The 27,901-nt window shown below is 42.5% G+C and overlaps 1 protein-coding gene across 1 annotated transcript in view; it reads right to left on the reverse strand.

The window, feature by feature from the left end:
• cntnap3 (contactin associated protein family member 3) overlaps positions 1 to 23,069 on the reverse strand; it is a 192,631-nt gene extending 169,562 nt beyond the window's left edge. The window contains exon 1 of the mRNA XM_066650672.1: positions 22,954 to 23,069. Coding sequence (XP_066506769.1) covers positions 22,954 to 23,041 — 88 coding nt within the window. The 5' untranslated portion in view covers positions 23,042 to 23,069. The remainder of the gene's footprint in view (positions 1 to 22,953) is intronic.
• Positions 23,070 to 27,901: the final 4,832 nt, after the last annotated feature.

The following is a 27,901-nucleotide window of genomic DNA, read 5'->3' on the forward strand; positions in this document are numbered from 1 at the left end:
AGAGCTAATCGACAGCTCCCCGAGGTAAAAACAAAACCCTCCATCACTGAAGCTTTCCTCTCTTTCTGCTATTTCAGACATTTTTACAGCTGAAATGTTAAAGTCATCCAAACTCAGATCTAAAGTTTCACTGCCATATGTAGGTATCCAGGGAGCCTTACCGCACATACGCACGGGAACATTCAACAAATACTCTCTTCACGGGTGAAAAGGGTGTGAGGGTCCCCTTTGACCCAGTTTGGCACAAGTCCTCTCTTCCTCAGTGCCTTGTCCCCAGGGAACGCACTGGAGAGTGAAATGAAATACAAGCTCTGAATGCCACACAGCTTTGGAGCGCCGGGAGACTGCAGGGAGGCCACTGGGTGGGATGGCCAGACGACACCTTCACTTCCTATCGACTACATTTCTGCTTTCTGAGGATGAGTTTTCTCATCTGTAAGTGGTGGATAATTTTATTAAAGATGCCTTGGCAAAACAAAAGGTCACATAAGCCTTTGAGCAGCTGCAAAAAGTAATGTATCTGGAATTAGGTTTTTTTCTCCGTTGATCTGCTGATCAAACCCTGCTCAAACATGACTTGATGCTAACATGGAAGTCCCTATTACTAAGCTAGCGAACTTAGCATTACCTTAGCAACGCCAAAAAACAAAAGGTTCTGTCAAAGCAAATGACATTATGTGAAAAGATAGTCTTATGAAACATAATTATGCGCCCTTACTGTGCACTTACAGTAAATTCTGTCCACCCTTGACGCCCCTCAGCAGCTAATTCTACTCCTACCCGTCTAAGCTCCTATCTCTCTGAACAAAGAGAGATTGGTCACTTACAGCAATATGATTTCCAACATTTGTTTTTGCTTTAAAATGTCTTGTAAGTCACTCATATGCACACATTGTAAGCCATTACACACTGCTCTCTTGTGAAATAATATTGTCCCTCTCGGTTAGTGCTGATGATGTGAGCACAAATCAATATCATGATTAATTGAACATTTTACCATGATTACGATTAATGAACGATTATTGTTTTAGTATTTTTGCCCCTCGTGGTTCAGCGACGAGGCTTGTACTGTAAATGTACTCCAGTGTTAAATATGGGATATTTTTCTAATGTTGCTGGGAGCTTGTTACTCTCGTTTTTTGTTTACATACGTGATTGCGCTTTGGGCTCTGAAACTGACTTCTTTTTGGTTTTCTTTGGTACTGGCTGCTCAAGTCGCTTGGTCGGCCTCTGCATTTAGGTTGCTTCCTTGTAGCAGATAGCGTCAGAAACACGTGACTACAGGTTGGTAGCATGGTTTTAAAGTGATAGTACGTGAACACACGTGGGGACATAACAGAATAAAAATAATTGTTATACCCGATATAGACAAAATTATGTCGAGTAGAAGTTCTGAATGTCAATTTCGATTAACTGCCCAGCCCTGCTCTCGGTCCTGTCCACTCTGCGATCATCTTGGTGATGCACCTGGACTCATACCAGACTAGCCTTCCCTTCCCCTTGAATGGAAAAAAGCCAAAAAGGACAAACATTAGAGGGGTGTCCCGATCCAGTCTCAAAGGCTGGTATTGGAGCTGATGAAAGCATTTTTCGACTGATTTTTATCAACATTATTGAGCAATAGTCTAGTCCTTTGTTTTACCTCACACGACTGTCGTAAGCGGAGAGTACAGTTTGGGGCAGTGTGCGGCTAAAAAGTCTGCAGTGTGGAAAGATTTTAAGTTGGAGAATGAAACCAGTCCTGCATTGTGATTATAATACTCATTAGGACTGTTCTAGGTTTACAAATGCAATGCTGGATTGATGTAAATAACTGTAATCGCAGTGTGCAACAATGTTATAAAGTATTATCAACTGTGTGCAGTGTGCAACAATATTATAAAGAAAAAAATAAAGTAGAAACATCCCTAAAAGCCACAGTAGGGCTGGACGATATGGTCAAAAATTAAATCACTTTCACTTGATACAATATAATTCAGAAATCTACCAACAATAAACAAGAAACATGACATCACAGTCAAACATAAACCTTTCACCTTTATCAATATTAATACTTTTAAACTAACTTTAAAATTTAGGGCAGTTAACTGATGACAGTGACAGATATTGTAAATAATGTATAATGAAATATTGAAAATGGGTTTAAAAACCATACCATAGTTCATTCATTCATTCATTCATTATCTGTAACCCTTATCCAGTTCAGGGTCGCGGTGGGTCCAGAGCCTACCTGGAATCATTGGGCGCAAGGCAGGAATACACCCTGGAGGGGGCGCCAGTCCTTCACAGGGCGACATACATTCACTCACACACTCACACCTACGGACACTTTTGAGTCGCCAATCCACCTACCAACGTGTGTTTTTGGACTGTGGGAGGAAACCGGAGCACCCGGAGGAAACCCACGCGGACACAGTTTCTGTAAGCACAGGGAACTACATTAAACTTGGAAAAAGTAAAGTTTTAAAAGTAAAAAAGTTAGTTTCCTGGGGTCAGACACTCAGCTTCAAAATTTCTATCTCTATTCTTGACCAAACAGATTTGTAATTTGGGCTCACCGAGCCTGCAGCTGTTCCTTTTTATTCATCCCACTATAGACTACAGACCAAATTCCTAAGAGTAGAGCTGAATGATTTGTTCATTTAAGCTGTAGCTCTGCAATTAGTTAAAGAGGGAATTACGGTGATGTTTCTGCATAATTAGTTTGTTAAGATGTAAACAAAGTCATTCAGAGCTGACTGATGTGAAATGCCTCATTCCAGAGAAACATTCTATGTCCAGATGTAAGGGCACTCCTTCTAAAGAGTGAACACTGCTATTGTTGTGGGGTGGATAACGTTCAATAAAATGCACTAAGAAATAAAGTAAGGCCCTCTGCAGCAGCTCCAATTTAAAATGAGTCTGCGTTCACCCTGTCCAGTGTCAACTGTGGGCTAGAGGGGTAAAAAAAGACCTGCAGAGTTGAGCTGGGAAGCATCATTCAATAACCTTTGGATGAAAAGATCTACAACTAATCATCCAACGTTAGCAGTGGAACTCACTAATGTTTTCATGGCTGAAAGTCCCAAGAACAATTTTATTCAAAAGCAGAGGAGACAGTTATTGCAGATAAGGGGGTAAAACTCAATATTACTTCCACTGACTTCTGGAAAATGGTTGGATGAGCAACTCTACAAAGTCACAGAGTGGTCATTAGTTCTGTCCAGCTAACAAAGTCAGACTTGTAGACAGTGGCGATGATAGGAACCAGGCATTGGAAGCATTTAACGCCTCTAAAAGCTACTACACAAAAGTTCATTCATTCATTCATTATCTGTAAGCGCTTATCCAATTCAGGGTCCAGCCTACCTGGAATCATCGGGCGCAAGGCGGGAATAGACCCTGGAGGGGGCGCCAGTTCTTCACAGGGAAACACAGACACACACACATTCACTCACACCTACGGACACTTTTGAGTCACCAATCCACCTACCAACGTGTGTTTTTGGACTGTGGGAGGAAACCGGAGCACCCGGAGGAAACCCACGCGGACACAGGGAGAACACACCACACTCCTCACAGACAGTCACCCGGAGCGGGAATCGAACCCACAACCTCCAGGTCCCTGGAGCTGTGTGACTGCGACACTACCTGTTACTACAAGTAATTTTCACTGAAATTATAATGGAAAAAACAAGCAGAAACATTATAAAGCAAAATAGTCCTTATTTTTCCAATGTGTTAAGGATTGTGCGTACCACATGTATTTGTTTCTGCATTTAACCCATCCATTGTACAGTGAACACACACACACACACACAGAGAGTGGCAGGCGTCCATACCTGTCTTGCTCAAGGACACCTCAGCCATGGATTTTGAAGGAGGTAACAGTGATTTCTTGCCAGTTATGGGGATCAAACCAGAGACTTTCAAGTCCCAAGCCTGCTTCTGTAAGCATTAGGCCACTGCTGCCCTCACTGTAGCACTATCTTACTATCATCAGCATTCCACATAAAAGTTGTTTCGGTTCACTGGTCATTAGAGGAGATTAAATAATAAAGCTGTGTCTTCAGTAGTGTCCTAGACATAGGGACTTCAGGGTCCCATCCCCACCACTGTCAAGACACTCAAGTCTTTTTAGAACAAAGCATTTATAGTTATCATTTAGAATGCTTTAATTATGCTGAAATTATTAAATCAAGACTGGAATTCCTCTTTATCTGAGAAAAACAATCTGAAAGATCTGAGCTCCGTCCTAATCCTGCACTGGAAGATATAAATAGCTAAGTGTATTTTCACTCTTCAAGAGAAAAGAACGACTGCAGGTGTTTCTACTGAGGTGTTCCCTCTGGGTTAACTCACCACTTTCACAGTCTCTCTCTCTCTCTCTCTCTCTCTCTCTCTCTCATAATTTGATTGCTGCAAAACGCTTGCTAGTTCACAATTTGCCAAGAACAGGCTGACTCCGCCAGGCAGAAAGTGCACCATCATCCAGTCAGTCAAGAGGATGTAGCCAATTATGGCTTTTTTCATTTCACTGGTTTTACTGAAAGCACATTTCCATGGTTAGCAGCGAGCTAGCTAACTGGGTGTGCAAAGCTAATTCAGCCAGACATGACCATATTAGGTTGTTGAGTTCATTTCCCCTAGAAAAGCGTGAAATGAAATTAGAAGAGCTGTATATGAGCTTAAAGTGCTCAATGTCAGGTGTCAGCTAGAGGGGTATGTAGACTACAGAAGAGATTAGGAATCATATCTGTGCACTGTGCAGCTCTACAATTACAGGCTGCACAACATCTGTTGCTCTGCATACGCTGCTTCACCCTCTGGGGTCTCAAAGTGGTGTGTTAGTGTGTGTTGTGGTATGAGTGGATCAAACACAGCAGTGCTGTGGACAACCGACATAACTGTGCAGCAACAGATTTCTGGTTGGTAGGCTATTCTCAGTCCAGTAGTGACAGTGACAGGGCTTTGAAAACTCAAGCAAAGCTGCTGTGTCTGATCCAGCACAACACTAACACACTATCATCACATCAGTATGATCCTGAACATTATGAAGGAACTGTCATTAGTTTAAAAGCATGCATCTTCTGCACGGTGAAGAGTGTTCATCTGGTGAGAAGTTTTCTTTCCCTTTGTTACTAATTCAAACAATGCATCATTAATCAGCACAGAAGTTATATTAGGTAAACATCACAGGTGCAGGAGCTTCATAGCAATGTCTGGCTCAGCAGAACTGGTTTTCTTTACTTGCATGGGCTCTGTACATAATTGTGCAATTACTATGGAATAATGAAGCATGCCACTGTATGTCTGCGCATTAGAGATGGGTGGTATCTACATTTGTCATACTGTCATACCGTCTCAAAATATTAGCACGGTATACAGTATTGTCATGGGGTTGTGGTGGTGGTGGTTGAAGGAGGGCTGCGTGAGCCTCATATCTGTGAGTGTGGGTCGAGTGAAGGGTTTTCGGCGCTGTGCAGTTCAGCTCAGCACAGCCTGACAGTGCACACCTCCACGTGTTGACGATAAAAACCCGTTTCTGAGAGATCAAATTTCATCGACTTGTGCTGGAGGAAAAGAATAGTTCAAAAAAGGGAAATTAGGTGGTTCTACTCTGTTTATAAGTATTGCTAGCCAGCTAACGGCTGCTTATGATTTAGCAGACCACAGCAAACGATTTTCCAGCGGACTGAGGCTCAAACCACACATAATTAGAGAATAAAGAGTGACAGGTCTTCTGAGTATTTTATCTGTTTTCAGCATCGTTCCTATCTCTTTTAACACAAACTCAAGGTTAAACTCACAACTGCAGTGGGCTACTGGCCTTGTGTTTTTTCCCCCACCCATTTTCAGTGTGACATCACTAGACAGAGAACTAACACAACAACCCCTCCCTGTGACTCTCTTAAATACACATAAATGAACTCTCTGTCCTAAAGATGTAGAACAGAAATGTGACACACCACACACACGTCATAAATGCCGCCATTATTTAGAGGTACCGTCCATATTACCGTTATACTGTCCAACCCTACTCCACATGCTCTATTTTGACTTCAAATACACACTGAAGCCTCCTAGGTGCTCAAGCCAATCATCTGCCCTGGCAGCCCTATGTAGTGAAGCTAACTGCTGGTAAGACAGAGAAGTACCCAGATGTTCCAGGAGGACAGGACTGCATGTGGTAAAGGAGGAAAGTAAGCAAAGTAAGAAGGAGGGGTGCCTGCGCCCAGTCTTTTGCATTTGGCATCTAAGGAAATATTTTCCCAGGTGCAGTATATACTGCAAGACAGAATCAGTTTGGATGATGAATTCTCGGGGCTGTATCACCTATCAGTGTTGACAGGTGTGTAAGATGAATGGGTCCAGCGCTTGTGGTGCTCAAGTCTTTTGAGGAATTTCGGCCTTGAGAGCAAAGAGGGAGGCATAAGTCACTGACAGGTGAGGGCGTAATTTTCGGCCAATTTTCTGCTTAAATACTGCGCTCCATATTTAATAAATCTAGATTCATGAGCGCCCCGGCTTGAAGTTCACAGTCAGAAGAGGGAAGGGGGAGGGGGAGGGGGAGGGACGAAGATGAACAAAAAAAAAAAAAGAGTAAAAAGTCACCCCTGTGATACTACTGTAACCTTGACTTCATAACGCTCCCATTCTCCGTTTGACTTTCCAATCACATATTTTCATAAATGACAGTAAAGAAGATGTATGAGGGTGATTTATCCTCCGCTTCCCCCCCAGTTCCTCTATCCGAGCGCTCAGAGATGCCATGCTCTCATGAATCATAATGGACAGTGCGCTTTTAGGCCAGGAGCACGTGGAGCATTCGCAACAAATTGATCTTCTTCGGAGTTTATGTTCCTTACAGTGCAAACAATCGGGTCATTGAAAAGCCGGGGATACGGAGGAGACGGGCTGCTTTGGTAGATGTACACATTATTTAAATAAGCATGTGCGATATTGATTTTTTCCTGATAGTGAATTATCATCTAAAATCATTTTAAAAATCACTCAGAACAAGATAAATAACACTCAAATATATAAAATCTAAAACCACAGAGGTGTCACTGTAGAATTCTGTCTGATATGAATACAGTTTGGATGTCAATGGCAGTTACAGATGATTACTCTAACTTTTTCTATTATTTTTCTTCATGAGGATGAGATATTTCTGAAATATGAGGGAATGATACCAGATCAGTGTTAACGAGGCATAACTGAAATAACTGTGGCTTGTTTATTCAGTGCTATAAGCAGCTCCCGGTCTGTTGGACCTTGCTCAAAATTCATTATTTAATATACGGCACATTTTTGACTGATAAAAGAATCTCTTTTTTTGCAAAAGCTGGAGCTTTCTGTTTTTTAGCTGTTGTTGGCCACGAGAGATGGGTGGTATCTACATTTTTCAAACTGTCATACCGTCTCAAAATATTAACACTGTATACGGTATTACCATGGAATGAGGATGGGTGCTGTTGGGTGGGCACTGGGCAGCATTAGCTTAGCCCAGCCCAACAGTGCACACATGTTGACAAAAAAAAAGAGCAAATTTCAGCAACTCGTGCTGGGAGAAAATAAAAGTTCTAAACCAATACTGCAGTACACTGTATTACCGTTATACCACCCAACCTTACTGGCCACATTTTCTAATTCCGCAGACATTTCCACAATCTCTCTCCCACCATCTGCCTACCCCCCACCCCCCAACTCCCAATCAAAAATCCCATTATGAATACATTTCCATGCACCCTTACTGTTAAAAATAAGATGCCACAATGGAATCTTTTCAAAGAACATCTTTAAAACATCCTTTAAAAAAAGCTATAAATAACCGCTGTGATGCTCAAATACAAAAATTTGGACCACTAGAAATCAACTTTTTCAAAAGCTTCAAATCTGTTCCTTAGTTCATGTGGGTCCAAATAACAAAGCTAAGCAAATGTCCTGAATTAACTGCTTTTGTGATGTCACAAAGCCAAGGCATTTCCGAATGTTTACAGAAGGGCATTTGTAATAAGATGTGCAGGAGCCCAACATATGTCTTTACTGACAGCCAACATAAACCTATAAAAACATTCATACGTGCTTAATTTCAGTGTGTAATAAAGCTTATGTTCCTACCCTCTCTTGAAGTTACACAGTGCAGTTTCTGCAGTGCTGAGCCTGGAGTTGCAACAACAGAAGCTCTATTATTCCTATTGCAGGTCAATGAAGCATCACAATGATTCATTGCTTTCTAGTGCTCTGCCTAGGAGCAACACTGGAGTAAATTGGGCAAGAAGACGAGCTGGAGTGGAGACAAAACCAGCTCATCAAAGATTAAACCTTGTCTTTAGAGGAGTGAAGTCTTCCCACGGCATCTCTCTCAGTGGCCGGCAGTGGACAAAATTGAAAGGCGGCCAAATCCTAGAACACCCCAAGCACCCTCTCGCCCCAACCCCCCCCCACTCCCCCAGTCCCTTTTGGCTTTTCCCTCCTGCCTGCCCCCTTGCAGCAGTGTAATTGATTCTGTTGCTGTTTTTTTTTTAGCCAGCCAGGCCAACATACTTCACAATTACGGCCTCTCTGGCGCTCTGCTGGCGACGAACTTTTATCATAACACATTCTTGCCCGAGATACTGCATCGGGCCCATAAGCTGCCATACAGTCCGTGATTAAATTGAGCACTCGGCTGCCTCCAGGACCGGCTTTGGGCAGAGATAAACACCCCGAAACGCAGCCGATAAGGCAAGGAGTGAAAGCAAGTCCTCCCCAGATCAGATTAGGCGCTCCCTAAATTCCGGCAGCGCCGAGGCCGAGTGTGTGCGAACAGGCTTGAAATGAACAAACTGCCGCCTGCTTCTCTCCAAAGTGTCTCCGTTAATGCGGAGAAGAAAGAGTGGCGTCATGCCGCTCTGTTGATTTGCATGTATTATTTTCCGGGTCGAGCGCTGACAGGTAAACAGACGAGGAGAAAATGGCCCACATTTGAAGAGTAGCTTTGTAATTGAGGGGATTTTAGTCATCCTTGTATGGCCTATACAAACCTAAGCACCTGCATCACGGCGGCTGCCTCGCAAACAAGCTTCCAGATGTTTACTATTAAAATATAGCAGCTGCTGTCCCAATGAAAGCATTAAATGGGACAAAATAAACCTCTTTTCCAAATGTTAGCATATTTCTCTGGTCTTAAAGGCGATATTCACGATTGTAATCAAAAAACCCTTTTTATGAAATTCAGAAGATGTTTTCTCACCATCTGCCAGCTCTCAGGTCTGTTTGCGTGCTAGAAACTGGGCTATGTAAACAGTCAGTAAACAGCGAAGCTAGGCTTTCTGTCTCTCTACTCCTGCAGTGAAAAGGAGTTTTGTAAGATAACAAATAAGAGAACTTCAAATGTTGAAAAGCACGATTCGAGATGAGGATATTGCTCTATTCCTGCTCCACAAGTGGGAAATGTTGACTTGTTTTTGCAGTTTAGGATCACTTAAGGTGGAAATATCTCCAAATTCAAGGGTCAGCTAACTGCAGTAAACAGACCACAATTAACCTTGAGTCACAAATTAGTTTCCGTGGTAGTTCAAACAGTGAATAAAACTTACAGACCAGTTAAACTAAGCCCTATAAAAGCCTAGAAGTGATGGTTTGCATCTCTCATGAGCCCATAGTCGTACAAAACAAGTCTTGAACTACACTGTTTATGTAGAGTTTTATATTGTGGGGATAATTGTTAATACCTACGTTGCCTAGGCACCAGCATCATGGTTGTTACATCACAAACACGATTCTTACAAATACATATGGTGCTGCCCCACCACCCAAAAAAAAAAAAAGTTAACAACTGACTGCATGTAGACCCACATGGTGTTAAGTGCCAATCCACATGAGGTTAAGCACCTCGCTCAAGGACACAATGGCAGCAGCTATCAGCTGGAATCAAACCCACAAACCTCTTGGGCAGTGGCTAATAGTGTTCTCAAGTGGTCTCTGTGTGATCAGCAAAACAGCTTCCTCATAAGGCAAAGGGTCTTGAGTTCCATCAAGTCAAGAATCACTTTAAAAGCTTTGTATTTTAACAGCCCCTACAAAGAAAAAACAAGTATTCATCCAGTCCGTATAATTGCCCTTACACAGAAACCATTTGTGATAGACGTCCATTTAAAATTTCAGGTATTTGTGATGTCACAAAAACCAATGCTCACACATGTATTGTGCATTTCAGCTTACAGCAGGTAATTTATTATGACACATGAGGCTAAGTGAACATCCACATGAGGTTAAGTGCCTCACAATGGCAGTAGTCATCAGTTGGAATCAAGCCCACACGGACCCTAATAGCACTTTCAAATCAGAAAAAGCAGTTTCCCACCAGGAGGCACTCCGTAAATCACCTTCATGTCATGTTTAAATACATATATGCGTTTAAAATGTTAACAGAGATTCCATTTTCTCTGTTCTAGATCATTCTTTATTCAGAGAAAGGAGCCTATGATCACCTGCATCAGACAACTTAGGTCTTATGTCACCCCTTTAACGTAACTGAGCATAAAATCCCTAAAATCCATAACTATAAATACATTTGTAATGATTTTTTTAAAATAATCAATAATGTGAATTACCCCACTGCATTAAAGGATAATCTTATCTTACGTGGTTTATTTGAAAATATGAAAAGACACAATACTTTTAAAAATGTAACATTTATTGCATTTTTGACCTTATATAACAATTAAAAAACACACGTTGGTAGGTGGGTTGGCGACTCAAAAGTGTCAGAGTGTGTGGGTGGACTGTGAAGGACTGGCGCCCCCTCCAGGGTGTGTTCCTGCCTTGCGGCCAGTGATTCCGGGTAGGCTTCGTACCCTGAACTGGATAAGCGCTTACAGACAATGAATAAATATCCAATACATATATATCATTAGTACATTCAATACAGGACAAGCATGTTCTGGACTGAGGCTGGCACTCTTTTTTGGAAGCTATATTGCCTGCTGTGTAGAAGAGGTGCTCTGATGGTGTTAAGGATGCCAGGGATATGTGGGACCTAGCAAGACAGGACCCGAGTCAAAGAATGAGCTTTTTTGTAACTATCCATTTCTTTCATTTGGAAGACGGGACCAGAGTAATTCACAGTGTAAATAAACATGTGAATTTCTGATGAGACAATAATAAATACAATAATAATAATAATAAAAACTGTAATAAGTTACACTTATATAGCACCTTTCACATAACCAAGGATGGGAAAAAAATTGAGAGAAGGAAAGTGTTCTGAGAAAAGCCAAGATATAAAGCAGAGATTTAAAGATGGAAGGAGAGGAGGAAAAGCAGATGGAAGATGGCGAGGAGTTCCAAAGTGTGGGGGCAGAAATGCTGAAAGACTTGCCGCCCGTAGAGGGAAGCCTATATCTAGGAATTGTCAGAAATACCGGAATCAGCAGATCTGAGTTTGCGTGGAGGGGCACAGGGATGTACAAAAGAGGACAGATAGGTGGGAGCAAAGCCATGCAAGGCCTTAAATGTCAAGAGCAGGATTTTATATTTAAAGGGGGCATCTACAATTGTAGGGAAACACTGTTTGTTTACGTTCAGAAGCTCGGCGTCTTTAAAAGCTGAAAGGTATGTTTGAGAAGAACAAGAGCATAGAGAAACTAGTCAAGCCTAGTTTTTATTGTGTGATTGTGTTGTACAGAAAATATGGAGGGCAGGACTAATATATGCAGAAATTAAAAAAAGCACAAAGATTTGTTCATAATATATAACACAGACATCAGTGTTGTTCTAGATAATCTACCACCAAAGAACAAAGGAATTTTAGGAATTACAATTACTTATTTATTTAATGTAACAGGTTAAAACACGTGACGTTTAAGGGGGCTGTGCGCAGCTATATGGAGATTTATAAACACACTAACGCCACAAAATGTCCCCCCACTACTTCCTTTTATGATATTTCAGGGAAAGACACACACTCACATCAAATAAGACAAATTCAGCAGTCCTCCTCTCTCTGTGAGATATAATACGTGTGTAAATGTTGCAGAGTTACGAGGTCCTGCTGAGCTTGTGAACCAACTAACACTTAGCCGAGGCTCTGGCCAATGCGCATGGTGTCGGGACAAACACAGCCCCAGAAACACACACAAACGGAGCGTGTTCCTATCTTATTTTTTATTATTCAGCCACAGTTTGCAAGGAAGAACCTATTGTTCTTTGGTCCCAGCTGGGAACGGATTTTTCTGGTTTGCGAACCAGTTTATGTTGGTGGCAAATGCGCCGGATGGTTTCAAACGTAGTTCACGAAATGGAATGTGAAATATGGCTGAACTAACAGTTCCTACTCGCACATTCGCATTTCAACATTAGGAGTCAGTCAGTCAGTAAGCTATTATGTCTCTTCTAGGCCCAGCTGTAGTAGTTTATAGGTGGCTGAAGTTTCTGTAAGTTTTTATTCACTGTATAAACTACAACAGAAACTCATTTGTAACACAAATTTTTTTTTTCTGAAACAGCAAAAGCCTAGCATACCTGACCAAAACAGATCGTTTATTTACTCGTTTTCTGACACCGGTGCTTTTTAAACACATTATATTGGATTCAAGCACGCAAACAGAAATCAAGCAAACAGCTGAAAATGAGGTTTGCTATGAAGAAATTAAAGAGACAGAGCTGCAGGGGTCTAAACAGGGGGATTGTAAACTTTTCTGTAAACTCGGCTAATCGTGTCAATTGTAGAGTCAAGTGCCAGTCATAAGTTTTTAAAGAAGCAGCTCATCTGAAAGTTAACAGAGAAAAGTTAGAAGCACAGACAGACACCTGACGGTAAGCACTGCTCCACTGCAGCATGGAGATAAGTCTTTGTAGAAACATAAAATATCCATATGTAAAGGGTTATTAGACTTGAAAATTCACACACTGCTCTCCTCCCAGGTTTGGACTACTGCTACACAACTGAATATTTATCTGTATTTTACTATGGAATAAGGCCAACTATCTCATGGTGAAATTTGTTGGCAACTATTCATATAATTGATTTTATCGAGTCATTATTGCAGCTGTAATATTTCAGCAGTTCTGTTTTTACTGCCAAGTAAATTCACAGGATAAAACGTACTCCTTAAGGAGACACTCCTAACACGCCAAAATTAAACTTTTACCCATCACTACCTCTGTTGTAAACAGGCCGATACTTGCCTCTTACAGCTTTGCAAAAGTAGTCTCGAGAGTGAGATTTCTTGTTTACACAAAACTGAGAAACCACATCCTGGAGATGGAAAGCAGAAGATGGAAGTGCTATGTCAGTAATGCCTCCTGGCACCACAGGGGTATTTATTTAGTAGCCCCTAGATCAGAGTTATTCTCAGGGCCAGAGGTGAGATTTCAAAGAATAAATATTTATCCTTAAATATTTAACTCTGATATAAAATTTCTATTTCATTTTCTTATTTGTCACAATCTATTTTATTAATGTTGGTTTATTTTATTTTACAAAAAATAGTCAAAATTCGTGTGATGTGAGCAATGTAGCATCAGCAAGTTTTGGCTGCTTATGGACACCTGGGTGAGGAGAGATAACTCTCCAGAGCAGGAGCATGTGTTCTGTTCATTTGTGTAGAAAAGAGGACAAGCTGTTTATATTATAGGTTTGTTCACACAGGGTCACACAAAGTCACTCCAGGGACCTGGAGGTTGTGGGTTCGATTCCTGCTCCGGGTGACTGTCTGTGAGGAGTGTGGTGTGTTCTCCCTGTGTCTGCGTGGGTTTCCTCCGGGTGACTGTCTGTGAAGAGTGTGGTGTGTTCTCCCTGTGTCTGCGTGGGTTTCCTCCGGGTGACTGTCTTTGAAGAGTTTGGTGTGTTCTCCCTGTGTCTGCGTGGGTTTCCTCCGGGTGACTGTCTGTGAGGAGTGTGGTGTGTTCTCCCTGTGTCTGCGTGGGTTTCCTCCGGGTGACTGTCTGTGAAGAGTTTGGTGTGTTCTCCCTGTGTCTGCGTGGGTTTCCTCCGGGTGACTGTCTGTGAGGAGTGTGGTGTGTTCTCCCTGTGTCTGCATGGGTTTCCTCCGGGTGACTGTCTGTGAGGAGTGTGGTGGTGTGTTCTCCCTGTGTCTGCGTGGGTTTCCTCCGGGAGCTCCGGTTTCCTCCCACAGTCCAAAAACACACGTTGGGTGGCAGATTGGTGACACAAAAGTGACTGTAGGTGTGAGTGAATGTGTGAATGTGTGTCGTCCTGTGAAGGACTGGTACCCACTCCACGATGTGTTCGTGCCTTGTGCCCAGTAAATCCGGGAAGGCTCTGGACCCACCGTGACCCTGAACTGGATAAGCAGTTCATTCTGTATTACATTATTAATCATCATTCTGTATTAATGATTCAATCTGTATTACATTAGATTATATTCAATTCCTGATTCTTGGAACCTTGGTTCTTTCCAGTGAACCAGCCAGCGTTTCTTAGAGTTTAGAGGGGAACCAAGGATACGTCATCAGCAGGGGGTGTTGCTGTGGCTGAATACAAATAGACCGAGTAATGATAGGGTCATTGTTTATTTTTAGTTTACCATGGAGATCAGAGTGAGATATAATACGTGTGTAAATGTCCTGCTGAGCTGTCGCTCTGACCAATACACATGGTGTCGTGCCAAACACAGCCCCAGAAACACACACAAACAGAGCGTGTTCCTGTTTTATTTCCTATTATTTATTTATATATATGAATGACACCGTCCAGGTCAACTGCGCGATAACGCTGTATTTGAGGCTCTGAGCGCTTTCTTGAGTCCTGAACCTTGACACACTCAAGGATGACGTCACAGTTCGTGCTGAACATCCAGGTCTTTGTTGGTTCCTTTTCTGGTTTTCAAACCAGTTTATGGCACTGTAAAAGCGCCATATGATTCCTCATTGGTGGAAAAGCACTACAAGTGTCCCTAGGTGTGAGTGAATGTGAGTGTGTGTCACCCTGCGAAGGACTGGCGCACCCTCCAGGCTGTGTTTCTGCCTTGCGCCCAGTGATTCCAGGTAGACTCTGGGCCCTGAACTGGATAAGCGTATACAGACAATGAAAGAATATTATATTATATTATTCATTCATGATCTGTAAGCGCTTATCCAGTTCAGGGTCACAGTGGATCCGGAGCCTACCCGGGATCACTGGGTGCAAGGCAGGAACACACCCTGTAGGGGGCGCCAGTCTTTTGCAGAGTGATACACACTCACATATTCACTCACACCTATTGGCACTTTTGTGAGTTGCCAAATCCACTTACCAACGTGTGTTTTGAACCAGGAAGAAACCCGTGTGGACACAGGGAGAATACACCAAACTCCTCACAGACCACAGTCACCAGGAGCAGGACTTGAACCCACAACCTTCAGTCATGATTGTTTGACATCACATGGATTTCTAATGAATGTGTGATGTATGTGATGCATCTGAGATATTGTCTTGAAGTTCTCGTGGAACCACAGACAGCCTTGAGTCGTGTGGAGCCAAAGAACCTGGATAAGAACCTGGAGAAGGAATACTCTACAAATCGTTGCATATCATACATTATAATATATTCAATATTAGATTTAAGGGCGGCACGGTGGCGCAGCAGGTAGTGTCGCAGTCACACAGCTCCAGGGGCCTGGAGGTTGTGGGTTCGATTCCAGCTCCGGGTGACTGTCTGTGAGGAGTTGGTGTGTTCTCCCCGTGTCTGCGTGGGTTTCCTCCGGGTGCTCCGGTTTCCTCCCACAGTCCAAAAAAACACACGTTGCAGGTGGATTGGGGACTTGAAAGTGTCCGTAGGTGTGAGTGAATGTGTGTGTGTCTGTGTTGCCCTGTGAAGGACTGGCGTCCCCTCCAGGGTGTATTCCCGCCTTGCGCCCGATGATTCCAGGTAGGCTCTGGACCCCCCGCGACCCTAAATTGGATAAGCGGTTACAGATAATGAATGAATGAATATTAGATTTAGACCAAGATGGCATTTTAAGACCCATATTCCATGTTCAAGGGCACATAAAATAGGCCTACACAGAAGTTCACTGCCAGCTAAGTCTAAAGTTGCTCAAGTTCTCTGGCCTCTCCCATGGGCCCACGTTAGCAGTAGGTCTTTCAAGATATTCTTAAGAAACACCTTATGGGAGAAAAATGCTCAAACAGTCCTGTTAGGCAGCGAAGGATAGGGAGCGGAGTGAGAAAGCGGTCACTTGGCTTAAAGTGCAAACAGCAAGCATTAAGCTCCAGCTGTGAACCTAGGCCCATCTACTGTGAGATTCCTGTCACTCTGGAGGATCCTGCCAGAATGTAGCACGGCTTTGATCCCTTGTCCCGCTTTCCGCCTCAATCTCACGGCAACGAGCCCCAGAATATCTCAGCATCTTTAACCCAGCAATCCAACAAAAAGCCAGCGAGGTCACTCTCATCCCAGGCTCTTTCATTTCAAGTGCCAGGAGCGATTCGTCCTCTTCAGTGGCTCATTTCAACTGCCTTGACCTGAGTCCGTTCGGTGTATTGTTTCCTATTTGGCCTCAAGAGCCGCTAGGGGGTAAAAATAGAGTAGAAACCCATTTCGTCCAGGCGGGGCATTACAGAGGGAACTCCTGAAGATCTGGCTGGTTCGTGAACTAGTGATCCCTTCCCAGGTGGGCTTTAACTTCAGGAGAAAAAAGTGATCCGTCACACCGCTCCAGATTCAGATAGGAGCTGTGGGTGCACTGGAGAGAGCCAGGGGCTTACAAAGTTCAGAGCCATCTGCTTCAATTACAACACAGATGAATCTCATTACCACCTCCCCAAACACACACAGACGGCACACAGGTGGGCAACGTGGCAAAATATAACCTTGATAGTTCAAGAAAGAAGTTCTTGTTTTACAATACACTCCGAAGTAGTTAGTTTCAGGTGATAGATGTTAGATCCATCAAAAAAACAAAACAAAAAATATAATCAAAATATATGAATACATTCATTTACAATCAACATTTAAAGGCGATCACGTTTTGAATTGTTTCCTCATCATTTGCTAGTTCTCTAGTCTGTCTGTGTGCTGGGAACCAGTCTGATGTGTTTACGATGCTCGACTGTCTGTAAATTTGTAATAAAAATAAAAAATAAATAATAATAAATAATAAAAAAAACTGTCTCCGTCTGGTATACTAGGATTTCTCTCTCTCTCTCTCTCTCTCTCTCTCTCTCTCTCTCTCTGGCATCTGCCATTTTACAGACAACAGAGATCATTTTGAATTACTTAAGGTGGAAATATCTCCAAATTCTGGCGACGACTCACTGCATCACTAAAAGTGCTACAAAACTAAACACCTCGAGTTACAAATGAGATCCTGTGGTAGTTCAAACAGTGATTACTTACAGAAAAGGCCAACTTCACCCATGTTCAAACAACGGTTGTTTTTCTTCTCAAACATACTGTTCAACTTTAAAAGATGCTGAGCTTCTGAACGTAAACAAACAGTGTACAATTGTAGAGGCCCCCTTTAAATATAAAATCCTGCTCTTGATATTTAAGGCCTTGCATGGCTTTGCTCCCACCTATCTGTCCTCTTTTCTACATCCCTGTGCCCCTCCACGCAAACTCAGATCTGCTGATTCTGGTCTTTCTGACAATTCCTAGATATAAGCTTCCCTCTACGGGCGGCAAGTCTTTCAGCATTGCTTCCCCCACACTTTGGAACTCCTCGCAATCTTCCATCTGCTTTTCCTCCTCTCCTTCCATCTTGTTCTATTCTTGCTCCATAGGTGGATAATATTGAGTTATTGTGGCTGTTTTGGATCACTTAAGGTGGAAATGTCCAAATTCAGGAGATGGCTAAAAAAGACGGCTTTACTAAAAGTGCCACACAAACTCAACAGCTCGAGTTACAAATGAGTTCTGTGGTAATTCAGAAAGTGAATAAAAACTCTCCACAATCATAGACATCCCCTTTAAATCCAATTAAACAGGACTGATCATGCTGTCCTCATAGCAAGTGTCCTCATGTGTTAATAACACAGAATTTCTCAGAGATAATATTGTGCATAGTGCTGGGCGATATGAGCACGAATCATTCATTCATTCATTATCTGTAACCCTTATCCAGTTCAGGGTCGCAGTGGATCCAGAGCCTACCTGGAATCATTGGGCGCAAGGCGGGAATACACCCTGGAGGGGGCGCCAGTCCTTCACAGGGCAACACAGACACACACACATATTCACTCACACACTCACACCTACGGACACTTTTGAGTCGCCAATCCACCTAACAACGTGTGTTTTTGGACTGTGGGAGGAAACCGGAGCACCCGGAGAAAACCCACACGGACACAGGGAGAACACACCAACTCCTCACAGACAGTCACCCGGAGGAAACCCACACAGACACAGGGAGAACACACCAACTCCTCACAGACAGTCACCTGGAGGAAACCCACACAGACACAGGGAGAACACACCAACTCCTCACAGACAGTCACCCGGAGCGGGAATCAATTACGATTAATGAACGAATATTTTCGTTTTGGTATTTTTGACCCTCATAGCTCAGTGACGAGGCTTGTGCTGTAAACATGCTCCAGTATTAAAGCTGGGATATTTTTTCTAATTTTGCTGGGAGCTTTTCTTTTTGAGCACTTATATTTGGTGTGTGATTGCGCTTTGGTCACTGAAACAGTTTTTTCTCAGTGTTGAAATTTGACTTCTTTTTGTTCGGTGTCATTTTAATTATAGTCAAAACACAGCACATCCAAACCACAGACGCTGTGTTGTTATTTGGTACTAGCTGCTCAAGTTTAGGTTGCTTCCTTGTGCCAGATAGCGGCAGAATCATGTGACTACAGGTTGGTAGCGTGGTTTTAAAGAGATAGTACACGAACACACATTGAGGACATAACAGAATAAAAAATAATCAATATAACTGATGTAGACGAGATTATATCGATTAGAAGTTCCGAATATCGATTTCGATTAATTGCCAAGCCCTATGTGTGACATAAAATGACACGATTTACCACAATAATGACTTCTATCCTGTCATAATGATCACTGTACATAATATTATGCAAAAAGAGACCCCATTCATCTATTCTATTTCCATTTAAAAAGGCCAAGTACAATACACTGACATTTCCGAAGACATTTTGGAGGAGATTCAATGAGAAAGGGGAAAGTCAAAAGAAATCTGTTCAAAGAAGGAACTCCTAAATGCATGAAAGACCTGGCCGACCTCAGCACTAAAAGCTTTCATTTCTGAGAGACAGGACCAAATCAAGCGCCGCTCCCGCTTCAGATCCAAAAGAACCGCACAGGTGTTGCTGTCCATTCTTCTTCTTCTTTGAAAGGACAAGTCAACACCGCAGGTCTGAAAGGATGTGGAGCTGTGAAGGGAAAATAGACACAAAAGAAGAAAAGCTGGCAAAGGAAAGATACTGCTATGTTCTCGGAACAAGGAACTAGTTGCCCCACAGCCCAGACCTCAACATCAATAAACGTGTTTGACAGAGTACTTGGATGTTGAGAAGCAGAAAATGCTAATTCAGCAACTGAAGTCTGGAGTTGTGGAAACAACAAGCGTTTTGAGAAACAGTAAAGCTTTCAACATTTCATTTAGGTGCTGAGCCGTCACTGTAATGTTCTGATAAATACACTGTATGCATTCGGGAGCGGCATGGTGGCACTGCAGGTAGCGTCACCGCCACACAGCTCCAGAGTCCTTGGGCTGTGGGTCCTAACCCAGCCTCGGGTCACAGTCTGTGGCTGTGTTCACATTACCGAGCTAAAGTGACTCAAATCTGATTTGTTGCCTTAATGTGCCACAGATCTGATTTTTTTTTTCCGTGGACATGTCAAATCTGATCTTTTCAAATCAGATTTGAGTCACTTTGGCTACGTTCACACTACAAGCCTCATTAATCAATTCCATTTTTGTTCTCAGACCAGATTTGGCTGCCGTGATGCTTCACATTCATAAACCTCTCTGACCTCTATCTGTCTGTAATGTGAGCAAACCTGCCCCTGAAATGGCACACGTGCAAATGCTGATATTTTTGCTTGACTCCTGCTTTCCTTAAATAACAGCGTCTACACCCAAGTACTACTCAATCTCCCGTTTATACTCCGCTGCCACCTGTTTGGCTCCTTTTCGAAAATTCAGTGCATTATTTTGGTGCAGAAATCTGCGCAGTGCATTATGTAGGAAGCATGAGACACACGAAACCTGATCTGACTGTTCACATTCAAGTCACATGCCCACAATTTGAATACCTATCTGATCTAGGACCACATTTGAAAGTGACTCAGATCTGGTAATGTGAAAGCAGCCTTTCATATGGCTTGGCAAGTGGACTGGCTCCGTGACTTTGTCCACAGGTGTGAGTGTGTTGTTGAGTGTGCTGCTTTGTGAAGGACTGGAACCCAGTCCAAAGTGTGTTCCTGCCTTGCACTCAATGATTGCGTGTAGGCTCTGGATGCACCGCGTCCCTGAACTGGATAAGCATTAAAGACAAGGAATGAATGAATGAACAAATAGATCATATTAAAGGAAGTGTCGCCTCTTGCTTTTCAAAAGAATGACAAAAGAATGAACTAATGTCTGTCTTAATAATCGAGTCCGTAAACCGTGCCTGCTCTTTAATAGCCTTGTATCAATAATATAAAGACCCCCTTTAATACACTGTAGATAGATACACTTCTCCCACTTGCAGAATCAATAGAGACGCCACACGCTGCACCGCTGAGAAGTGGACAGCCTACTGCAATGAAACGCTGGGAGCTCATCACTGCCGCACACATTCAAAAGGCTGAGGGGAGAGCGTATTTAACATGCTTGGAGGATGCAGCAAAGGAAGTGCTCGAGAAGTAGTCCATATGGCGTAGGATACCCGAAGCCAAATGCTAGGAATAAGAGGGGATTTCTCCTGGGATGCATTAACACCAGCAGTGTTGAATTAACACACACCGTCTTGTATTAACATCAACAGTGCTAAGTCGGGTCCAACAAGGTTGCAGCTACATTTACAGCATTGATTTAGCTTCTACTGTTTGTGTGTGTGTGTGTGTGTGTGTGTGTGTGTGTGTGTGGGTAAAACACCTACTGTTGATTTAACACTGACAGTCCTCCTTTAAAGAGCACGTATCCTGTTTTTTTTCTTCATAATCACTGGGCTGTGATGCGGTGGACCAGTATTCATTGGCATGATTTATCACTTTCCAAAACCTTTGGGGTGAACTGGAGTGCCAAAACTAATCATCCGACATCAGCACCTGTCCTCACCAATGCTCATGGCCGAATGCCATCAAATTCTAAACGCAATGTTCCTCAATGTAGTATAAATTGTTCCCTAAAGAACAGAGGTCAAAGGGTTCAGCTTCCCTAATTACGCCTATACCCCTGATTGCCTCGGCGCAGGGTTAGAGTTAGGGTTAGGGTCAGCCCTCGCTATTGTGCTTTTATACTCCCCCACTCCACTTCTCCTTTGAAACTGCCATATTCCAATGACAGTCTAAAACAGACGTACTCAGACAGACAGGGATGCGTATGTCACAAACCGAAGGAACCAATCCCTTGTCTTCGGGGCGGGGTGGTTATGGGTGTGTGGACATAGAAGGAGGGAGTAACTGCACAGATCTGCGGATAGCAAATGAAATATCTAAGCCACTTTTAAGATACAGTCCCTGTCCAAAATAGTAAAAAACCTTCTTAACTTTCAAAAGAACTCCAAAAGTAATGTTGGAGCATTTCCATTGGTCCAATCATTATCAAACTGTCACACAATATAAAGGACAAACTAAACATCGACAAAAATAAAGATGGGGGTTTTCTTTGGACGCTGACAATAATAAAATAATACTTTTCTTGGACAAAAAAAACTTCTAAATGTGTAATTCTGGTGATAGGGGTTTTTAGAGGGAACAGACAGAGCACTGTGACTCCCTTCTGTTCTGATTGGCTGCTTTATACTGTGTCTCATTGAAAAATATAGGGCTGAAACACTCTGTATAACTTCAGCGTGAACAACAGCAGTAGATATATGTAACTGCAATGACTTCAAAATGGAGTGTTCGGCTTCTTTTCCACAGCAAGAGCGCAGTGCAACGTGTTTAATGTTTAACAGTGATGTTGGTCTAATTGTGGGGCTTCCCCCGGTGTTCTGAATGTAACTGCAAAAGATTTAGTCAATTTAGTTCAGGACTGGGCTTAAGAAAAGCCCAAGCAGAGAAACGGAGCCTTATTGCTGAATTAACCCAAGGCTGAATGACCAGCGACCAATAGCCTACAGTTCAGTCCGGCATTGACCAGACAAATTAAAACCTAGTGAGTTCATTTAAAGTCCAAGTGGAAACAAATAATAACCGTACGAGTTATTTTAACACGAAGTTAATTCAGTTACAGTGCTGAAGTATTAAATAACCGTCCGAAAAAAGGCGCTCGGACCAGGCTGTTGAGAGAGGAAAAAGCTCGGCGTCGCTCTGCTCTAACTCTGACCGCTCTCGACGCTTTCCGGCCGGGTTAGAGTTCTCACTCAACCCGCTCTCCTTCTCTGGGTCTTCGCCCGACTATACGAACTGAACTGCACTATTGGTGAAAAGCGTGGAGACACAATGAGCAACTATGGGCCATTTTATTTCCATTTTCCTTAAATTTAGACTGTTATTTTAAATATATTTGTTTTCCTAGAGCTTACACCTGATTCTGTTACCTGAGCAGTAACGTCCGTCTAGTTCAATAACGGTTATAGTCCTAAAAATGCAGCCACACGCTGTCGACTCACAATATTTAAAAAAAAAGAATAAATAATTATCCAAGCCACGTTTACAGCTTCAAGAGTAGAGGTGAGGTTGTAGCATTATTTTAACAAATACATCTCACCTCCAAACAAACCGTTATTTTTACCCAAAAGCAGCAGAAGTCGGGATATAAGGTGTTTTAACGCAACAAAAGTTCAAAAAGCAACTTGCTATCGTCTATTCCGAGCCCTTTCCAGGACCCAGGGCTGAGACTGAGTAAGCGAAAGAAGCTCACCTTTGCTGGACGCCGCGCAGACCAAGCATAAAATCAGTACAAGTCCTGTAATCATTCCGCGGTTATTACTGCCCAGCGGCAGATCCATGTTAGGAGACGGGATGCTGCTCTTCTCTCCTCCGACAACGCGCTGAGGCTCTATCCACCTTACCTTTTCTTCGCCCACCCGTTTTCAGGCAAGCTCCGCCTCTCCAGCCTCAGGATTGGCTAATAGTACATACTCACACGCAGCTCAGCCAATCACAGCGCAGGAGCCGGGAGCCTACTGACCAAACATGTCGCAGGAATTACAGAATGCTTTGCATTTATATTGAGGCTACAGGCTGCCATTTGAAAAACACGTTTAACCCACGTTACAAATGTAGGCTAATGCACTGTTAGGAGTCTTGCCCAGGAGTTCTTATTGGTTAAGTATGGTGCTCATTCCCTGGAGGGGAAGCAAACCCTCAGCTGCTTTCAATGAAATCAAGGTATACACACACACACACACACACACACACATATATATATATATATATATATATATATATATATATATATATATTACAATTAGAGACAAATTCATTTGTGAGTTAAGTGAACAAAGTGGCTGAGTGTTTCTGCTTTGAAACTGCAGTGTTCCAAAGACTCAAAGGCTCAGAAACAGAGATTCAGACAGCCACGGTTTCTTGCAACATAAATCTATGGAACCCATCCCATCAATTTGTGGGGAAGGGCATTCAGAATAAGAACGAGTAGTGAAGAGGTGTGTGGAAAAGCAAGGGATTAATCGTTGACCTGAGGGGGACTTTTAAGGTTGCAGGTTTTATCCAAAGAACAAGTTTCCCACCATGAAGCACAACATGAACATTTCTCAAAGGCATATCAAACATTTCATGCAGCACCAGGGCTTTAGCCACAGGTGGGCCTTGGTAGGCCAGGGGAGGCAAACAGAGTGTGAGGCATATAAGACACTGCCCACGCTACTTATAAACTGTGTACTTGTGAAAGTCTTACTCTTATTTATTCCTACTACTACAAAGTTCAAACTACAACACCCACGGTTCTGATTATGCTCAATTGTCCTGGAAGAACATTACCACCTAGCTTGCTCTTGAAAGCAATACTATAAGAAAGTAGTTTTTCTGTGTTGAGGGTATATAGAACTTTGTATGATGTTCAAGCCAAGAAACTGAGAACTTAACAACAACTGGGCTCTCAAAGTCACAAAAACATGTTTACAACTGTTAATGAATATGTCATAAACATGAAAAAAATAGAAATTCCTACTGAAACTACTAGCCTGTCATAGTGTAGGAGAGACGGCTAATGTCAGTGGAGGGGATGGGTATTAGTAACACAGGAGGAGGGATAATTTCTGCCAATTCACCTGCTCAGAGAAGCTCTTTTTATGCCATGCTAATGCTGCAAACATTTGGGCAGAATCTGCATGAATTCCTCTGACACATGTAGAGTCTGGTTTGTGGTGGAGGCTCCCTGCAAACTCATGTTGAAATTCCAAACACGACGGTCCAGCTAAAATAATGATGCCAGTTAGGTGTGTTATGACATCTAACATTTATGTTCTTAAGCTTGGGATTGAATGTTTGAAACTAGTCTCTTCAGTGGTCTTTTGATTTCTATCCAGCGTTTTCACCCATGTTATGATCCTGAAGGGCAGTTCCACATATTTGTCAAATTTCATGCATAATTTAACCGTTCAGATATAAACAAAGCTGTCCTCAGTGATTTGATGTGAAATGATTAATTTTACAGGAGCTCACTTTTTTAATTTTATTTGCTCATTTATATCAAATTCTCACAGACAAGTTCCATTATATATACTCTTAAAAATTATGGTTCTATAAGGTTCTTTATTAAAGAAAATGTTTCTATGTAAACATAGCATGAAAAGTAAGGACATTTGTGTGTGGTAGATTATTTCTTTGTTGTAACAATGTTTCTTGGCAATATATCGTACACCGTTGGAAAGTCTGTTAGTTTCACTTTTAAATGGTGCCACATTTGTAAGGAACATGGATTTGTGGCATGAGCAGTAGAGCTGAGTATGTGGGTTACGGCCATGAAAAATTTGCCAAACCCTCTCTGCCCAACAGCTTATTCTGCCACTGACTCGGTTGGTGTTTGGTGGACCAGATGATTTTAAAGAAACAAGACGTCTTGGCAGTTTAACAATTTATTCATTTAACAAACAGGAGCCTCAGTAGCGTGTGGAAGAACCATACACAGCCACAACAGTCTGGCACCTCCTCCTCACGCTGGTCACCAGCCTGGTCACACACTGCTGTGGGATGGCATCTCATTCTTCAACTAGCATTTGTCATTAGTCAGCCAACGTGGTTGTGTTCATCACTGTAACACGAACAGCACGCCCAAGCTGATCCCACAAGTGTTCAATGGGGTTGAAGTCAGGGCGGTGGCAGACCATTCCATCTTCTCCACTCCCAAATTCTGCAGGAAGGCTCTGATAAACCCCTCTCTGTGGGGCCTCGTTTTGCCAGTGAAGGAGATGCCGCCCCATACCATCACACAAAATAAGCTGTTTGGCATTGGCAGAGAGAGTTTGGCAAATGTATCATGGGAACAACCCACATACTCAGCTCTACTGCTCATCCCACAAATCCATGCTCCTTTCAAATGTGGCCCCAACTAAAAGAGAAATTAACAGACTTTCCAACGGTATATGATTTAATGCCAAGAAACATAGTTACATCAAAGAAATAATCAACGAAACACAAATTTCCTTACTTTTTGTGCCATGTTTAGAACCATGAATGATTGAAGAACCTTTTGCATCGTTAAGGGGTTCTTCAGATTGATGGAGAATATGCTAAACCGCCTTTCAGACAAGGGTTCTATATGGCACCAAAAAGGGTGTTCTTCTATTGTTACAGTGTCAAGGTGGTTACAATAGAAGAACCGTTTTTGGTGCCATATAGAACCCTTTTCTCAAAGGTGCCATATAGAACCTATATAGACATCTATAGCCTGTTCTCCATCAATCTGAAGAACCCTTTAATGATGCAAACAGTCCTTCAAATGTTGAGTGTTGTATATAAAACAATTTTCTTTAATAATGAATATTTATAGAATCATCATTTTTAAGTGTGAAGTACAAAGCCTTCCAAAAAGCTTTGAGACTATAGCAAAGGGAGCAATTACCTATTAACCTTTTGTTTCACAGGAAATGTTGGAGGAACAGGTGTCCACATACATATGGTCATGTAGTGTAGCTTTCAGAGGTATTAAATGCTTCAGACATCTGGTTACTGTCAGTATCATTTTGCATCAGCCCACCCTGGATGACTATTTAAATCTTAACCATTTCATTATGCAGTCATTTTGAAAGTGTGTGGATGTCCTTTTTAAATGCTGGGATAGCATATTCTGCCTCAGCTAACAGGTTTATATTCGATATTATATTTTCTTCCAATTTATTGTCTGACATGTTGTGACTAAATGCCCCCAGATTGGATAAAGCCCTTGGGTAAAGTGTAACAACATCAGCAGAGACAGCAATCTCTTGCCATCATCATGCATTTAGATTTAATAGGCAGGTATAAACTCTGAAACAGTTATAAATGCCACCAACACTTTCATTACCTTCAGTTTCATTATATATTGTGTGGTAATGCAAGGTGGTTGTGGTGGTGGTGATGGTGGGGGGTATGCTCTGCCAGTCTGAAGTTTACACTCAGAGATCATGTGGAGGTGAAAGGACAGTGTTTTTATACACTGCATTGCAACAGAAATGGCTATTCTTATTAATGTTAGAGCCCATTACACAGTCATTATCACTGTCCCTTTTCCTCAGTTCCACTCTTTGTGCAGTATGATGGGAACTCTCCAGGGGAGCAGGCAGCTCTCATTTGGGCCAGGCAAAGGCATAGTGCCACCCTCTGGGATACCAGGCAGAACTGTTGATGGGGGCATTGTGCAGTCCTTGTGGGACCGCTGGTGTTAGAGATTAAAAAGTGTCGGTGCCCTTTGAAGAAACATGTGGTGCAGATGTCTTTCACAGCATGGCGTGATCCACTTTGGAATACCAAGTGGCACTATGGGAATTACTAGACTAGGTGGCTTGCCCTTTTAAAAATAAAGGTGCTAGAGCAGGTTCTATGTGTGATGCCCTAGAACAGAGCACAACTCTGGACCACTACTGAGTAAAGAATCCCACAGGACTGGTGTTGTGTACCTATGCCATAGATGATTTTCGTTGGACACCAAACCTTGGAGCATTTGAACCTCTTCAAAATACCTCAGGCTAATATTACGAGCTGCCGTTTCATATGACTCTGATAAAAATAAATTTGAAAGCTGCTGTAACTTTGGAGATTTTACAAGCAGCTAGCTCAAAATAGCTCAAATAGCTCTTCATTTCATGATGGTTGACATGTCTCTATGACCAATCAGCACTTGACCGAGTTTACCCTTCACTATACTCAGCTCAGTTGGAACCGTAAGCGAACAGGGACTAAAAAAGTACCTGGTTTCAGGGACCAGGCACTAGATTTGGCCAGTGGAAAAGCAAAAAAGCAGAGCCAAGTTGAGATGAGTTGTGTAGGTTACATGCAGCGGAAAAGCACCAGTAGACTTGTTCCCAGCAGCCCCATATATCAACCAGTAGCAGCAACTCAATCATTGCAGGGAAGATCTGAAAAGGAGAGTGATACAGAGTGGTGGTGGGCTTCCAACAAAAAGAGGCAAGGTAGTGGCATACTCCAGCGAGAATGGGCAAAGAAAATGTAGCCGTTAACTCCAGCAAAAAGGGCAAGAGAAAGAGTCTTGGGATACTTGAATAACAAATGGCAAGGTGAAGAATGGGGGCATACTCCAGGAAAACTGAGCAAGGGAAAGGGTGATGGTATACTCCAGCAAGGAGAGGAAAGAAGAGTGGGGTGTATTGACAACAGGTGACAAGCTTCCAGATTTCTCTTCAAAATGAAAT

The sequence above is a fragment of the Hoplias malabaricus genome, chromosome 18 (assembly GCF_029633855.1).
Source record: "Hoplias malabaricus isolate fHopMal1 chromosome 18, fHopMal1.hap1, whole genome shotgun sequence".
In the NCBI taxonomy this organism is placed as follows: Eukaryota; Metazoa; Chordata; class Actinopteri; order Characiformes; family Erythrinidae; genus Hoplias; species Hoplias malabaricus.